This window comes from Denticeps clupeoides, chromosome 1 (assembly GCF_900700375.1).
Source record: "Denticeps clupeoides chromosome 1, fDenClu1.1, whole genome shotgun sequence".
Classification (NCBI taxonomy): Eukaryota; Metazoa; Chordata; class Actinopteri; order Clupeiformes; family Denticipitidae; genus Denticeps; species Denticeps clupeoides.
Window position 1 is genome coordinate 27,653,845 of NC_041707.1, and position 17,969 is coordinate 27,671,813.

General features: G+C 40.7%; 1 protein-coding gene across 3 annotated transcripts in view; it reads right to left on the reverse strand.

Annotated features, from left to right (window-relative positions):
- The window catches only part of LOC114784829 (otoferlin-like), a 101,290-nt gene that overhangs the window by 68,931 nt on the left and 14,390 nt on the right, over window positions 1–17,969 (reverse strand). For all 3 annotated transcript variants that reach the window (XM_028970560.1, XM_028970582.1, XM_028970571.1), the window contains exons 8-20: window positions 17,734–17,893; window positions 17,455–17,641; window positions 17,184–17,370; window positions 16,835–17,058; window positions 9,650–9,758; window positions 9,167–9,353; window positions 8,890–9,010; window positions 8,703–8,803; window positions 8,460–8,550; window positions 8,268–8,384; window positions 7,998–8,150; window positions 3,720–3,909; window positions 3,463–3,587 (exon numbers count right to left, since the gene is read on the reverse strand). In XM_028970560.1, coding sequence (XP_028826393.1) covers window positions 3,463–3,587; window positions 3,720–3,909; window positions 7,998–8,150; window positions 8,268–8,384; window positions 8,460–8,550; window positions 8,703–8,803; window positions 8,890–9,010; window positions 9,167–9,353; window positions 9,650–9,758; window positions 16,835–17,058; window positions 17,184–17,370; window positions 17,455–17,641; window positions 17,734–17,893 — 1,952 coding nt within the window. The remainder of the gene's footprint in view (window positions 1–3,462; window positions 3,588–3,719; window positions 3,910–7,997; window positions 8,151–8,267; window positions 8,385–8,459; window positions 8,551–8,702; window positions 8,804–8,889; window positions 9,011–9,166; window positions 9,354–9,649; window positions 9,759–16,834; window positions 17,059–17,183; window positions 17,371–17,454; window positions 17,642–17,733; window positions 17,894–17,969) is intronic.

The following is a 17,969-nucleotide window of genomic DNA, read 5'->3' on the forward strand; positions in this document are numbered from 1 at the left end:
TCTCTACATACAGTTTTGTAGAATTCAAATTATTTCAATGTAGGTTTGAAAAAGTAAACACCCACTTTCAACATATGCCAGTTTTTTTTTTTTGCACTACTAGTTTTGTTTAAAGCCACTTTAAAATGCTTATGCAAGAAGGAACTAAGCCCTTTCCTTGCTTGCATCAGGAATCACGTTTGTTCTTAGACGAGAGGAGGTTGTAAAGGATGAGCCTGACATCAACCAGATGGTCCAACACTGGCCAGCGCTTTTCACTGAAAACCAGGTTTGTGAATGTGTCCTTTTTTTCTTATTTGTTTTGAATACATCATGTTCAGAGAGGTTTATTTGTGTTATAAATAACTGAATGCCTGAATATCAAAACTGAGCATATTTAATATTTTTCAGGTTTACCTGGAGTTTAACAGGATTGTTGGTAGAAATTTTAAAGAAGAGTTCTTTGGTGTTCTTGATGGGTTGTGTCCAATTTTGATGAAAATTTCAAGAGGAAGACAGGTCGGATAGGAAAGCAATTAGCTCACCTGCTACAATACAACGGTGGGTTGATATTTCTCTTTTCTTCTCATAATGGTATTGATGGTTAGTTCAATACTTAAACGTGTTCTCTTGTGGTATTTTTCTATATGGACAAATAAACTGATATAAGATTTATTTCCTTTGTTCTACATTCAAATGTGTTTTATACCACTTTGCAGAGCACAGAGCCAACAGTCATTAGATGCCTTGTCCTGAGAGGACTTCCAATAATTCTTGGAGATGACTCATCTATGTTCTTCAAGAGCAGTTCAGTGAGTAAACGCTTTCTCCATTTGTACCATTCAAAAATCAAATTGTGTAATATACCACCTACTGTCACAACATGAAAGACGCCTATATATAAACACACAAAATAGCTTGTTTACAGTGCCTAAAATAAAATCACATTGAATTACCAAAATTATAATATTAGATAATTCTATACAGTTGATTGTAGACAAATTGCTGTTAACCTGAATATGGAGACTCCATGGACATCCCAGTGGGAATCCTCTATTATGAGGACAACAGTTCAGCAAGCCCAGCATTGCCATAACTCAACCCCTCAAGACTGGGCATCATCCGAGAGGGCAACCTGGCGAGGGAAGCACTCACCAACCTACCTCAAGCAATGTGCCTCTTGTTTGGCTTAACTTACGCACTTCACCTGCAGCACCCAAAGTGCTTGAAAACAGTTTTACCTTCATTCAGCAGGCAATGTGAAATTAAGGTAGAAGTGAGCTACCTCCAAAGGTCCAGAAGCTGAAGAATGAGCTAGCAGGGTAAGACACAATTATGCTTATAGCACAGCTCTTCATGCCTGATTGTTGCACAATTACTTTGCAGTGATTAGAGCAAATAGGCTTGCAGTTGTTCATTTTGTATCTGATTCGTCTTGTGCTAGATGTGTCTAGTATTGTATTTTTTTTTTTTTTTTTTACAGAGGGCACATTTTAGGAAAGTTGCAAGTTTATTTTGACCAAATCTGATCCTTACTGCATAGATGTTCGTAATGCCTGCTTTGTTGTGTGTTTCTTACAAATGACTCTTATATCTTTGTTTATGCATGATAAGAAAACTTTTTTTCATTACATTTACATGTCAGATTGTGTTTTTCTAAAGTTAATATGTCTTTAAAGTTTGATACATTTTCATAAAAATTGTCTTAATGCTGAGGTGGAGATGGAAAAAAAAAAGGAAGGGACACTGATAAAGTGACAGGCCACTTGTTTTCCCTGCCTGGTGTGCTGAATTGATAACAAGGTTATAGCTGTTCTTTAGATGTTCCCCACCTGCACCTTAGTGAGGTTTTTACATGTTTTTTCATGAATAAAATTCCATTATTGAAGTATGTATTGCTGTATAATTGTTTTTATTTTAGTCATTTTAATCCATTCAACCCAGCAGCGTAGTAATTTTTAACTAATAGTTGGGTGTAACCAACTATTAAACGTGTAACCCAACTTGTTGGGTCAAAATAACCCAGCGTTGGGTTGGTCCCTTTTTGACCCAGCGCTGGGTTACCAAAATAACCCAAATTGGGTTGTTTTTAACCCAGCAGTTTTTAGAGTGTATATTCCACATATATGTATATACAGTACAGGCCAAAAGTTTGGACACAACTTGTCATTCAATGTGTTTTCTTTATTTTAATGACGATTTACATTGGTAGATTCTCACTGAAGGCATGAAAACTATAAATGAACACATGTGGAGTTATGTACTTAGGTGAAATATCTGAAAACATCTTTTAAATTCTAGTTTCTTCAAAATAGCCACCCTTTGCTCTGATTACTGCTTTGCACACTCTTGGCATTCTCTCAATGAGCTTCAAGAGGTAGTCACCTGAAATGGTTTTCCAACAGTTTTGAAGGAGTTCCCACAGATGTTTAGCACTTGTTGGTCCATTTGCCTTCACTCTGTGGTCCAGCTCACAGTTAAGTACATAACTGCTTTCTTTATTTTGGGTTTTTCTGTAATATTGGTACCTTTTTTACATACCATATTTTCATGTAATTGCAATGGTAATCTACTACTGTTAATAAATTAGAGTGGTTGAATTGGAGTGGTTGAATACGTAAAAACAATTGCATGTTAGCACATTAACTTTAATGTCAATAATGCTAACTAGTCTGGGCCCCATTGAGTCATGTCAAATGTGGTGACATTTGGGACATTTTGTGAATGTGAATGATAGCTATGCTAGCTAGGATGCTAATGTTAGCATCCTAATGGGTGTGGCCAAAATGTGTTGGGAAATATTAGCCTTCATGTGGCATCTATATTTGTCTTGGTTGGAAGTCTGAAATTAAGCCAACTGTTACTGTGTAAAATTAATGGGTTTCAATCAGAAGATAAAGGGATGAAAAATAAACTCACCGAAAAAAAAACACAAAAATAAGACATCCTAGATCTGAATGGATGTAATATTCTCATTAAACTATGTTCTTCAATGTGCTGACAACAAAATCACACAATATATCGATGTAAATCAAATTTCTCAACCCATGTTGTAGGCAGCAGAACATTCTCCAAATGGTAGCCACACCAGATACTGTACTGGTTTACTGACCTAAACATCCTGTCTAATAATGCTGTCTAATCAGCACCTTGATATGCCACTCCTTTGAGGTGGGATGTATTATCTCGGCAAAGGAGAAGTGCTCACTAACACATATTAACACAGATTTGTGATAAATATTTGAGAGGTATGGGTCTTTTGTGTATGTAGAAAATCTTTGAGTTCAGCTCTGGAAAATTGGGAGCAAAAACAAAAGTGTTGCTTTCATATTTTTGTTCAGTGTACCTTTTTGCCCCATGGTACCTTTTGGTACCTCTATTAACGTTTTTGTTTGTTAGTTGTGCATTTGCATCCTTTCTTTCCTGCCCTGCACTGATCCCTGGCAATATGCCTCTTGTGGTGGGGTACTAGAATTTCCTTACCTCTGTGACCTGGCTGTGGGTGGAGAAGAAGACCCTCGCAAAGGGATCAGATAGGCCAGTGCTGTCAGCTGCAAACAGGCTACGTGCTTGGTACATATGTACTCTCAACTGGAACACCTGCTTCACTGTGGGAAGTATAGGCAAAAGACACAAACTTTTTCAATAATTAGTTCGTATGAGTAATTTTGTTAGACAAAAACAGTACTGTATTATGGATTGAGCATTTACACCTATACAGACACATTTAGCATTCTTACTGGTGTAGATGAGACTGATTGGAGGAACTGATTGCACACCAGGTCCCTTAGATAATCTGGCCTCCTCAAAACCATTGGGCAATCCACTCATATAGTCTTTCCTCTGCTTGCTGAGTCCTAGCCACATGTAAACCTCTGTCTTAGCCTGTACGGTCCAGCCTGCTGATCCAAAACTCTTTTTTCCTGGAAGCTTCAGATACATTTGAAGATTGGTAGCAATGATGATTGGCAAAGAAAACAAGAAAATAAAGAATGTTAGTCAATTGACAGCAGAATCACCTAGAGTGGATATAATTTTTGTTTGTTTTTAAATGACACTGCAATAAAAAACTACATAAAAGTGAAATTTATATTATGAAGTTGTGGTCTTGAAAGTGGAAGCCCCCAATCAATTGATTATTGTTACTGTTTATCAACCACCAAGATTACAGGCTGTCAAGAGTTTATGCCAAATCGGAATGCTCTCATTATGCTCCCCTATTATATTATGTAGTGACAATGATGACCAGAAATAAGCCAATATTTTCTGCATTTCAAGAGAAAGGACACAAACAGGTCATAAACAGTGCCACAACAGAGAAGAAAACTGTTGGGCTCCATATTTGTTCTCATGTGCTGATAATACACAGGGAAAAAGGAAAAGCGCAAAATTACACTGAACTCATCTCCATTGTTATGAACATGTACCACAATACATCACCAAAAAACAACCATGAAAAAGGAACAATACCTAATTAAACCTAAAAAACAATAAGTTTGTTCACTGCATTGGTATCACATCACAAACCAGTGCTGGGTGAGCTGGTACACAAGTATTGTCTTGTTTCTCAAAACAAGAAGTGAAACAATACATACAAGAAGGCCATAGCATTCCACAGTAACAGACCCTAGAGAGGCTTCCCCCAGAACCCCATCATAAACAGCTATTGAAGCAGAATGTCTGAAGACCTGCATTTGCACCTTTACCAGGATGTTAATGTCTTTTGACACTACTAATTGTAAGTCACTCTGTACATGAGTTCAGAACAGAAATGTACTTTCAAAAAGGTGATGCATTACATAAATTGCCTGAGAGAACACAGATACAAATTGTGACTTATGGCAGGCATAAACTACATCCATTCCATGGACAAACCTGGGACAAGCAGCCACCAACAGTGCACCACAATCAGAATGGGTAATATTGGAGATCGATTCCTACAGTCACCAACCTGGATCTTCAGGTCAGTAAAATGGAATTTCACAACATAAATTCGTATAGTGTACATTCATACACATGATACTGATAAAGAAATAAAGACATTTACAAAAAGCCTGTGTTCAGATGCATTACTATAACAATATAATTTGCATTTATACAATATAACAGTAACAAACCAGGTTATATTCATAACAGAAAAACACCCACACTGGTCAATATCACTCATTTTTGCATATAATTTTTATAAACCATATAAATGTATACAGTGCGATAGTTATATACAGTAATATTTTTATGAAATTTATGACCATAATTTATGAAAGTATGGTCAATGGTATGTGCTGATAAAAGCAATATTAATACACTGTAATGCACTTATTATGATCATTAAGCTAAAGTTAAACCTGAAACAAAACTTGTTTCATAGGTGAGCATAATTTATTCAGTGTAATAATCGCTGTAGCACACCTTTCATTTGTGTGCACGTGATGTTCAACAGAACAGTCCAACTGCTTTATTGCTTATAACTACGCAGCCTCACTGTATGTTAAAATGTAATAAACATAACAGTTAATTACCTTTCATGGAAAATATTAAAAAGTCGGTGAATATTCCTGCACTCTCAATAAAAGCTGGGGTTGTCTATTCACACAAATAAAAGTTACATTTACATTTTACATTTACAGCATTTATCAGACGCCCTTATCCAGAGCGACTTACAATCACTGGTTACAGGGACAGTACCCCTGGAGCAACTTAGGGTTAAGTGTCTTGCTCATGGACACATTGGTAGTAAGTGGGATTTGAACCTGGGTCTTGTTCATTGGCGAGTGTGTTACCCACTAGGCTACTGCCACCCCACATATCAAATAAACAAAACAATATATTGCTCCAGTAGGAGTTGAAATGTTGTGGATTCGTGCAAAAATATATATGAAATTATAATTGGCTTATGACTAAATTAATTTCCATTGTTCCAGGAACAATTATACTGGGTTCTTAACCCCAAGGGAAGCTTATGACAGGCGAACCATTGCAGGGAAACTACCAGTGACAGCAAATAAAATGAATATAAAAATAAAAACACTTTGAACATGTTTCAGATCATGAACTAATGTGCATTTGGCACATAATTTGTTTTTAAGCATAATTTGTTTTTAGCGACTGGACGCTAGCTAACCACATCACAGCATCATAACACTGCTGGTTATCAGGCATGGTCCAGCAAGCGCAATTGAAATAATGTCAGATTGCACCAAGAAACATAATAAATGGCTGAATACATCATATTATATGTAGCATATGCTACAATGGCTGCAATTCATAGACTCTCTGTAGCAGATCACAAAACGGATTGCTCCTTATAAAAGAACACGCATACAGGATGAAAGTTTGAGCATTTTTACTTTGTAAAATGCATGGGGGTGAATGGGACGATGTAATGAAATCAAAAGGTGCTTCAACAAAGTATTTGTTTTAGAATGTTTATGAGGGGGGAACTGCTTTCTCCAGGACAGCCAGAAACTGATGGAGGGCAGGGATGACAACATGGGTGGATGTAACAGAGGCTAGCCTTGTTAATTGGACAATGCAAAAAAATTCAAAAACAGACACGTAAGTCAAATCCATCCAAACACTTCGTAACAATGAAAATCCTTTGTCACGATGGGTGCAGTCGGGCTCGCAGCCTGCACCAATCAGCATGACAATCATGGACAGGTGCCGCTGATTAGGGCTCTGTTAAAAGGGAACAGAATGCAGCAAGACAAGGCAGCAATGTTGACCCTGAACCTCACCTTTGTTTGTTTCATTTCCTGGCAATCACAACATGCCTTCTGGTCTGTTTGTTTGCTCTCTGTTCCCTTTGTTTTGTTTATTTTGTATAATAAATTTTGAGCCACAATGTTCTTCTTCTGCGCCTCCTTTACCCCACAAACCCAAAATGTGACTGAAGCTCAGAAGCGGCAGAAGCGCAGAAGCAAACGTAAGCACAGGAGACTTCAAGGTACGAGATGGAGGGAGAGAGGAGATGGCTGTGCTAGGGTAAGCTGATGGAAGAGGACGATGGGTCATCACCAGCCAGCCACTGTGCTGCCGGTCCTGCCTCACAGTGAACCCACCTCTTCAGCTCAGGTCTCGGAATCACGAAGCCTCTGCCCAGACGTTTCTCAGCATGACTTCAGCCCCATGGCCCGCTGGAAAGAGTGTCCATCAACCACCCCGTCAGCCACCAATACCATCTCCCCGCATTCACCCACCAACAGCACCAGTGGCCACCACCCAGCTTCTGCACGCGCCCACCACCACCTGCAATGGCGCTCCCAGCCCACTGCAGGCCAAGACCACCGTCCCTACCAAGCTTCCATAGCTGTCTAATCACCTGGGCTCACTCATTGCCCACGGCAGAGCACCCAGGGGTCACCCAAACCATAGCCCTGTTATCACAGTCATATTTGTGCCCATCTCTGGCCCAATGCAAGTCTGAGAAAAAAAAAAAGACAATGCAATATGGGTTGTTCAATGAGCAATAGTTTTAGTAGTCTGGAGAGTCGGAATGGAGATCATCTTTACACTATTTCCATGAGAAATGTTATAGTGAAATTGCAACAGTGGCAAAATTACACATTTTCTTTTCAAAGATTCCGTTGCTCAAAAATGTATAGAGAGTACAGTTTGTTATATATTTTCATGTACTTCCTGGCTAAAACACTAAAAATTACCAATAATTGAGTGATGGGTGTAAGATAATGCTATGATTATTTTACCTGTGAAGTCCTGTGCAAATTCAAGGCTCAAATCAGATACAGTGTCTGTTATTATTAACTATCACTATGCTTTTCATCAACTTACTGGAAGTCTACAATGCTGAAAACTTATCTGGGTGATTAAGTCAAATTTTCTAATTTAAAATATAGAGGATATATTGTATTATTATTCAAATTTACACTGGACCCTTACTATAATAATATTCAGGAGAGGGGACAATTGTCATTTATGTGAATAGAGGAGATGGGTATAAATTCATCTTCACACTGCTCACTAGTCACTATTGAAATATTGAACAGAAAAAAACATACCCTGAAAAACATAGTTTTTACTTTGCCACAATCTTTTCCAGTCTCTTGATCAACAGAAGAGTACAGAATATCCTTGGACGGGACTCGTGCATAGGCAACACGTTTATTGTTGCTCATCATCCATATGTATATATCAGGGACACTGTGCTGTGGCTGTAAATGAATGTTAAATTTGTGTTTAGAGATTTATTTATGTGAATATTCAAATGCAAGAAAATATTATTTAATGGAAACACTAATGTGGAAGTTCTGGTGTATATTGCACAATACCTCGTCAGCAAGAAAACGCAACTTCTCCAAGAAATTTTGTGCTAGTTTTAACTTGTCCTTCACTGTGTTCTTCTTAACTTGAGAGCGGATGGTTTTACCTTGCAGTCCTATGTTTTCCTGCCAACCAACAGGGACAGTAAGTGTGTAATAACAAAAGTGTACACAGAGTAGACCACTTTATAGGCAACATACCAGTTCTGTTAAGCACAGTTTCAGTCGCTCACGGTCTAGCTTAGTTTTCCCAGGTTGATTCTGATCTTTATTGGCCAGAGTGAGAAATTCACTGCAATGTGTCAAAATATGGTGTTTTTATATATTTGACAACAGCATTTAAATAGTAGGACGTGGTTTGCATTCTACAGAATTTATTTTTCTGCAATATGCCCACCCTAATAAAATATGTTATACATGAAACTAAATATCATTCTATCAAACCTGCAGTTGCTGCTTAGCTCTTCCAGAACACCCCTGAGTCTGCGCTCAGGATATGCCTTCTCTGTTTTTATGATCTCATTCACATCATTCAAGCCTTCTTCCTTTCAATTCAAACAAATGCACAATAATTTTAATCTGTAGTAAACAAATGTGAGTAATCCCATGTGTCTGTATTTTAGTTGCTAACCAATTTATCTGCAATGTTGTCAATTATGTTGGCATTATACAGTCGCCTTCTCTGGTCCTGCCACCAGCTCTTGATATAAGTGCATGGTTTCCTCTCAAAATAAGGAAGATGAAAGTAGTTCCTATAATGAAAGAAAATGAAGTGTGTGTGTATACACATATATGTGTATGTGCATAGCATGTTATCATTTGCAATTCAAATAGAAATGTTAAATACACAAATAATTTATATGGAACAAAAAATACATTCAAACTTTTCAGATACATTTTTATCTGACCTGTCTGTTATGACTGGTTTCAAAGGGGGAGTGGTAGCTACTGATACATGGTCTCCATCAACATCAATCTCTTCATCACTTGAGCCCTGGATAAGCTCAGATTCATCCTCATTGCTTTCTCCGCCACGCTTTTTCCGTCTGCTGTTCTTGGGTTGGGTTACTCCATCTGCCTCATCCCCATAATTACCTGAAAAAAATTAAAACATTGAAACGTATAATACTTATTATAAATATTATAATACAGACTTATAATACACATTTCTTATCACACTTTATTTGGATGGTCAAGTTATGAGATTTATTCTGACCACTTTATTGACTGTATTATGGTTTTGTAAATAATTCATGGGTAATTCATAGACTTTTAAATTAATTTAATTAACTAGTCTGACAACATTAAAGTAAAAGTGTGAAACACCCAAATAAAGTAATAGTTATTGTCAATAATTGTTGAGTGAGAATATTGTGTTTTATTAGAGATACCTATTGTGACCTCAAAGTGAATTGGTTTATCACCAATCTTCCTATCAATCATGGTTGCTTCCAAGAAGGCCCCAAAGAAGAAGAATTCTTCAATCTTTCCTGTAGCATTCTAATTATACAACAAATGAAAAATTGAAAGAATTTGAAAACAGCAATTAAATTTGCAAGACATTTCAGTTTAAATTCTGCATCTGACTTGCTTAAACATACTTTTTGTGAGCAGTTGGATGGTGTGTGGCTGTCCACATTTTGAACATTTATATACATATAGAAACTAGAGATGGTTTTGAGCAAACTGTCATATAGGTTTGTAACACAGCCTCAGATGAATTCCCCAGGGACACATGGTCATTACACCAACAGAAATCCTATTATGAATCCTTAAGCATCAACAAGCAGTTGACATCCCTGTTGGCCTCTGTTATTTTTTGTTACATTTGTGCAAGTTTCTGCATTTTCATAAAACCACATGAGGTGCTTTTATTAACCCTGTTGGACAATTCCACATCAAGTATACTGTATATTAACTACTATTCACTGTAGTATCCAGTATTACAGCTACTGGAGGTTCCGGGACCGCCTCCCTGAAGGGTGCAGGGAGGGAGGCTGGCCACTCTACCAGCGGGGACGTGCAGTGAGAGGGGCTGCATGGTCCCAAAAGACACCAGCCTGGGGTGCCTGGAACGGTTGCCGGAGGCTCTGGGACCACCTCCCTGCACGGTGCAGGGAAGGACTCAAAATGCGTCAGAGGGGACATGTGGCTGCAGGTCAGAGGGTTTGGGGCCACCATACGTGACCACGCCGGGGAGCCAGCCCGAGGGTCTGGGGCCGCCATGCGGGACTACGCCGGGGAGCCAGTAGAAAAGTAAATGATTTCCACATCTCCTGGAGCACTGAAACCATCTAGCAGTGTGGAGAGCCCTGCCAGCATCACCAACTCGGTCCTCCCACAGCCCCTACAGTCCTGGCACCTATTTATCAAATTTCGACCTCAAATTTGGCTGTGCTCATGAGGAACTACGGATCCTCCACCAATCTACTGTCAGACCATGTTGCATGGTCCTGGCATCAGTTCTGGAGACAGCTGGGGGTGTTGGTTAACCTGATGGCTGGTAATCATCCCTAGTCCAACAGTCAGTTGGAGCGAATAAATGAAAAAGCAGAAAAGTGCCATGACATGACAGGTGGACAACTTCTGCCCAAACCTGCTCGACCACCTTGGCAACCTGGTCTAGGTATGAACTTGGGGGCTGCCCATGCCATCTGATGCCAAGAAGCCTGCTACGTTGGGCCCTTCAGAGTCATGTGCGACATCAACCTTGTGTGATATCAGCTGTGCTAGAAGGGGGGGGCCTGATCACAGTGTGGTACCGCAGCTGAGTGGTCTTCAGAACTGCCTCACCCCAGCATGCACTCTCGCAACTGCTCTTTCTCTCTCGCTGCCTGTATGCATCAACCCAAGCATCCTCGTCCTGCTGCCCCCAGGTCTTATGCTTCTCCTTCACACAATGTTTGCTCTTGCGCCTTCTGATCCCAGCCCTGACAATCACTCATATTTAAACTACCAATTTGCATAAAAGTAATCAATATGTTTTGTAATTGAAGAGTTTTGAAAGGTATTAGGTGTGACCACATCTCCAAAAACATTTAAATGGCTAGGATGTGGGGCTGAAACAGTCAATGGGGTTACATGGGGTGATGTACCTATATTTCTTCCATCAATGTTTTCACACAACTAAATAAATATGTCTGGTTTGACGGCAGCTGTGCTCAACACCGGTGGCCAATCCTGACGGCGCATAAATGCCGGATATTGCCGCCCCTTCCAGGTCTCCGGCATTTTCGTGGATGTTAGAGCACGTATAGTATGTGAATGTGTATTTTCAGTTCTGGAAATCGGCACACGCCTACGGGTTAGTTTTAGTTTTTCTTTATTGTAGTTAAATTGTTTTCGGCCATCGCGCCGCTGTTTATTTGTATGTATTGTTTATTTGTTAATAAAACCCCCTTCCCAGCATGTCAGACCTCTGCGCTTCCCGTAGTCGTGACAAAATAACACAATTATGAAAAATAAAAACTAAAAACTGAAATTCTGTTCCCTTATTTGTCACTGATATTGATTGTTTTTGTATTTTATTTTACATGCTAATCACCACTTTAGTTATTTGTCCTATTTATATAGTTTAGCTCTAATTGATTTATTTTTTAGTTTGTCCAACCTTAACTTATTAAATCTCATTTAGTCTCATTTGATTTCATCCATGTGACCGGGAGCAACACGGAGATGAGGTAACGTGACTCAGGTGGAGGTCAGCCACCTGCGGCAGCATTTACATGACGCAGTTCTGAAACCCAGTCTGGTTCTCCCGAAGTGCTGGAGTGGTACCGAGGAGAGCGGCGAGGTACTTCTAACCACATTGTCTCTCATCTCTCATTGCCACTTTCCCACTTCCTACTCTTGCTGCTGACTGGCCCCACCGTAGAATGGGCAGCGGCACGGTTGAACGCCCCCACATACGCGTCGCTGATGTATCCAGCCTTCGTAGCAGAATTAAACTACGTTCTGCCATCCATGCGTGGAGGACGTCTCGTCGCAGCTCTACCATCTGTGCCAGGGTTCCTCATCAGTCAGTCAATTCACCGCGAAATTCCGGACCCTGGCTGCCAAGACTCCGCTGGATGCCCACACTTTCTGGATGATTTATTATGGAGGGCTGGCCCCACAAATCCGCGGTGAGATGGTCAGCCGGGAGATGCCAGCACACAGTCTCCACCACTTTTGTGGAATCCGGGGCGGCTGGGAACTTCATAGACCATACCTTCATCAGACTGCTTCAAATCTCAATGAAACCCCTTTCATCTCTACTCAGTATCACCTCCATGGACGGACAGCCCATAACTCTGCAGCGCCGTGTTGATTCCCACGTCAAAGACATCCATTTCCTTATCACCACTATCATCACCTCACCACTCCTCCTCGGGTTCCCCTGGCTGGCCGTCCACGAACCGTACCTGTCTTGGTCATCGGGCGTGGTGTTGGAGTGGGGTGCACATTGTCATTGCCACTGTCTTCTGCCACAGCACTCTCCATCCTCCATGTCAACATCAGAACCACCATGTCCCGTCCCAGGGTGTGGCATTGTGCAGTGGCATTGTGGCCCCTACCCACAACACTGAAACAACTGCAATGGTTTCTTGGGTTTGCAAATTTCTATTGTCGCTTCATCCATGGCTACAGTACAGTCACAGCCCCACTCACTGCTCTCACCAAACCTTCAACACGGCCTTTTGACATGACCACAGATGCCATCTATGCCTTCAATTCCCTGTGCCATCGTTTCACCACCACCCCTGTCCTTCAACATCCAAACCCTTCACTTCCATTTGTTGTGCCTGTTTGCAGTCCTCTCACACCGTGGCCTAGACCTGAAACTGCACCCATGTAGCCTCTTCTCACGGAAGTCCACTACGATGCAGAAGGATTACGGGCTGGGGAACCGTGAGACTCTAGTGGTCAAATGTGGCGACACTGGTTGCAAAGCTGTGATACCCCCTTTCTGGTCTGAACTGACCACCAAAATCTCATCACCATCATGTACCAAACAACTCAATCCCCGTCAGGCAAGGTGGGCCATTTTTCAAACAATTTAAGTACTGTCACATGATCCGCTCTGGGACCGTGACAAAATAATTGCCAATATGTAACCAAGACATTTTCAAAGAGAATAAGCAGAAAGTTCAACAACACAGGGAAAATGTGTCAATGTGTGTGTTCTTCACAATGTTCAGTCAGTCAGTAAAATGAAAATAGGTTACCGGTTTTGTCCAAAACAGTCAGTTCAAAACTCAAAATCTTCAATCCATGAATACAGAAAATAAACATCCAACCGTTCAGTGAGTTCATACATCCAGGTTGACTCAGTGGCTTAGAAGGATCCATTTCAGTCAAAAGGTTTCCATCCATACTCCATTTAAACAATTGCAAAAACAAATTAATCCTTCAGACAAGTGACAATCACATATTCACGTGTTTGATCTTCAAGCTCACACTGACATTTAGTTCAAACTAACATTTGTGGCAGCACCCACAAATCCAAAATAGTACAGTAAGTATTTGTTACCAAAATGCTAAGGTAGTATTTAAACTTAATATACTTTAATCCGCCCCCACGACTCCGCTACACCTGCAGCCCTTTCCACAGACTTCTACTTCTCTCATACCCCCCACCCCACTGGTAGGCTTGCTCATTTTCAAGGAATGGAGATTCATTTCTGTTTCTGCTACTCAAACTACCAGTTTTGAATTCCATGCAGTAACTATTACACATCCATTAAAAATGTCCATAGCTGCTGTATATCGTCCTCAAAGTCCGCTGGGGAACTTTGTAGAGGAACTAGACACAACTCTTTCCACCATTATGGATGAGGAACTGCCCCTTGTGCTACTGAGAGACTTCAACCTCGATCTCCTCAAGTCACAAACAGCTGATTTCCAAAATTTCATCTAGGCATCCAACTTCACACTTCTCAGCACACCAGCAACGCACAGAGCTAGAAAGCAACTTGTACTTCCACGCAACTGCTCCACAACCAACACAGCTGTCATTCCTCTACATGTATCTGATCACTCTTATTCATTTCAGACTATCTCCCCTGGCATGCACCACACCCACCTCACACTTAACACATTTTTGCCGCAATAGTTGCATCCTCTCCCCTACTTGACTCTCTTCTGTTGTTTCCTCTGAGCTTTCCCCCCTAGACATCCTCTCTATTCAGGACCCTAACAGTGCCACAGACATCCTCTGCTCCACACTAACCTCTTGCCTTGAGAGACTCTGCCTTCTAACCTCAAAACCGACACGTGCGACTCCACCCTCGCCATGGATCTCTGATGAGGTTTGCCACCAAAGGACCCATCTTAGAGCAGCTGAAAGGCAGTGGAAGAAATCCAAGTGCTCGGTTCAACTTATTAAGTATCAATCTCTCCTGACATCCTTCTCTACTGCTGTCACTACAGTAAAGACTAGATACTTCCAAGACAAGATAAGCAACTGCAAAAACTCTTGCAAACTATTCTCCACTTCTAACCACCTCCTGAATACTCCACCACCTCCCCCCTCTATTTCTCTCTCATCTGGAGACTTTGCTACCTTCTTCACGGGGAAGGTGGCTGACATTAGCAAACAAATCTCACCCCCTAACCCCAGACCTCATCCCGATGTTACCTCTGAAACCAGAACACTGTCTTCCTTCTCTCCGTTCTCTGAATCGGACGGATCTAAACTTCTCCAGTCTAGTCACCCCACCACCTGCTGAACCTATACAAAACTGATCTTTCCGGGCAACTCCCATCAGCAAAACTTCTCAATTCAAATTGGCTCGCTACTGTTAATACCCACGGACTGAGTCTGAACCATCACGTTGCTGCGATCTCCAGATCCTGCAGGTTCACTCTCTACCACATTTGCAGGATTAGGCCTTTTCTTTCACAACAGGCTCCACATGCAGACATTGCCAGGTGTATAGAAGAAGTGTCAAGTACATGGAGTTGTAGTACTGTGTTAATGGCTGTTGATATATTTTGGTTTTACTGACTGGCGCTCAATAATGGTTCCGGGACTAATTGAACCTTAATAATGACTAGCTATGTTCCTACCAGGGACTGGTGTGTTGCATCAGCCTGACTTTTAATGACTCTGATGGACTGATTGGTGAAGACTGGGTATTTCTTAAAAATTAAGGCCCACCTTAAGTCATGGGGGCATCGGGGAGAGCAGTGACAAGAACCCGGAATGGGGATACGTGAAGTCACCGACCAGGCGCCAGACCATGACCAGCGGCATAGTGGAGGGCAGAGCGGCCAGCAGTGCTACAGGCAGTGACAGTAACGCGAGCTAAGTCCCCCTGGAAGGAACGCCGGAGTTGTAATTTCCAGTTTGTATGCTATTGTCTGTGGGCTTGAAGCCTTCCATCTAGTGGCCCGACTGTGTTCATGCGGGATTGTACAGCAGCTGAGGCCAACATCGGGAGGAAGTTTGGGGCTGAGTGTGAGAGTGGAACAGTGTCTATACTCCTCTTGCAGCCTGGAAAGGAATCTGGGTGGAGTTTGTTTCCGAGTACTCATGAGGACAACCTGGGTGCGTTCGCGGGATTCTGGACTGCGTGATCCGGTGCAGCTGCGGAGTGGAACGCCTGGAGACAGACGTGTGCACAATTCTGGTTTGACAATTGGTGTGCCCATTTGGTCCATGGCATGGGGTAGTCTGGTCTGGGAGAGCCGACCAGCACTGACTGTTTTTAGGATCCTTTTTATTATTAGGACATTTATATATACAGCGGGAAAAATAAGTATTTGACAAATCAGCATTTTTATCAGTAAGGGGATTTCTAAGTGGGCTATTGACACAAAATTTCCACCAGATGTTGCCATCAAGCCAAATATTGAATTCATACAAAGATATCAGAACGTTTAAGTATACAAGTTGAATCATAATAAATAAAGTGAAATAACACAGGGAATAAGTATTAAGCACATGAAGATAACAAGGTGCAAAATGGCATAGAAAGCCAGGAGATCACCTGAAATCTGTCAGTATTGGCCACACACACTACTGGGGCTCATTTTGAGTTGGATCTGCAAATGGTGTCAAAGTTGGATCAGAGTGTAGTGTGTTTTTCCACTGTGACCCCAAATCCAGACCTCCACGGATAGATACATTTGATATATGATTCACATATATATTTCTTGATTCAGGAACAAATGTAACACAATTCAGAAATGCATTTTTGACTCCAAAATATTATGTGATGCACAAATGTAAGTGTAGTTACATTTATGTCAGTTTACAAACCGATTAAACCTGCATTTACAAACCACAGTATATATTTATGTATGTATGTATATGTGTGCGTGCGTGTGTGTTTGTGAGGATATATATATATATATATATATATTCTTCCATGAAATGTAATTAACTATTATGTCTATTATGCTTTAACATACAATGAGGCTGTGCAGTTAGACAGATTACCAGTTTAACTGATTGTTCTGTTGTATTGCACTTCTAAAAAGGCTGGCCCTGCCAACATGAATTTCATAATAATAAATTCACTTTTATCTAGTTCACTGCTATTGCCAAATGGAGACCTCACTCTAGCACACACCAACTTAAATAGGAGTACCTCAGAAATGTTGGACACACTTTCCACCTGGATCTCAGTGGAGCTTAAAATATCCGGGGAGGAAGTGTCAGTGATCTCTACAGCCAGGCTCATTAGCAGGCGGGCACGGAAGGACACACCCTCACCCAGACCTTCATTCAAGTCCTGGTATTCATCCATCAGGGTGTAGTTTCGTGTGGAACCATACAGGTTCACCCAGGTAGGACCAAATGTAGGGAGAAAGCCTGTCGGGTTTTATATGAAGAATAACAGGGTTAATTTGTATATATTCTTTTTACAATTACTTACATATTCCATGTTAATAACAAAAATAAATCTTTTTACAAAGAACCATAAAGATTGTTTGTACCTTTATCACCATCATTTGAAATCATTCGCAGGTCAATGAAATGTGTTCCTATAGCTACATCATTCACTTTGTCAGAGTCTCGGATCTGAACCTTCATACGCTTGCAGAGGGGTGGAAACATTTCAGTGAAGATAATTTGCTCATTCCATATTGGCTCATAACTGCTCTTCTGAATTGAAGTTTTGCCCTACACCCACATATATGTATATGAATATAACAGAATTACACAGCTGCATAATATAGACCATATTGGTGCAGATAGGTGTCAGACCTTTTGTCCTGCAAACATCACTTGGACATAAGGGTCAACCAAATCTTTATTCTCCCCAATGAAAGCCTTCTTCACATTTGCCATGATGCTGGTATTCATCTTTGGAAGTCCTTCTGCTCTGTAGATTTTAACATAGTAACGGGCCCATTGCCTTTCATGAGGTACACCCTCTGGCAACAGAAGGTTCCTATATAAACCCAAAATAAATGTATTTTAGTGTGTAATGCATTTGTTAAAGCATTTGTTATAATGTATAACATATAAAATAACTGTATTTACCCTTCAATATCATCTTCATCTGATTCAGTGGACTTGTGTGGAGATTTTATATTATCACCCCTTCCAATTACAGCAATGTCACATTTCACATAGCCTTTACAACCAGCTGTAATGTCATCAGGGTCTGACAAAATGGCCCACTTGTGGTAAAACTGATGATCTTTTAGGAAGAAGGGAACAAATTTGCATTCAATTTCTGTACAATTTTCATCTTTAGACTGTAAAAACTGTTTCTC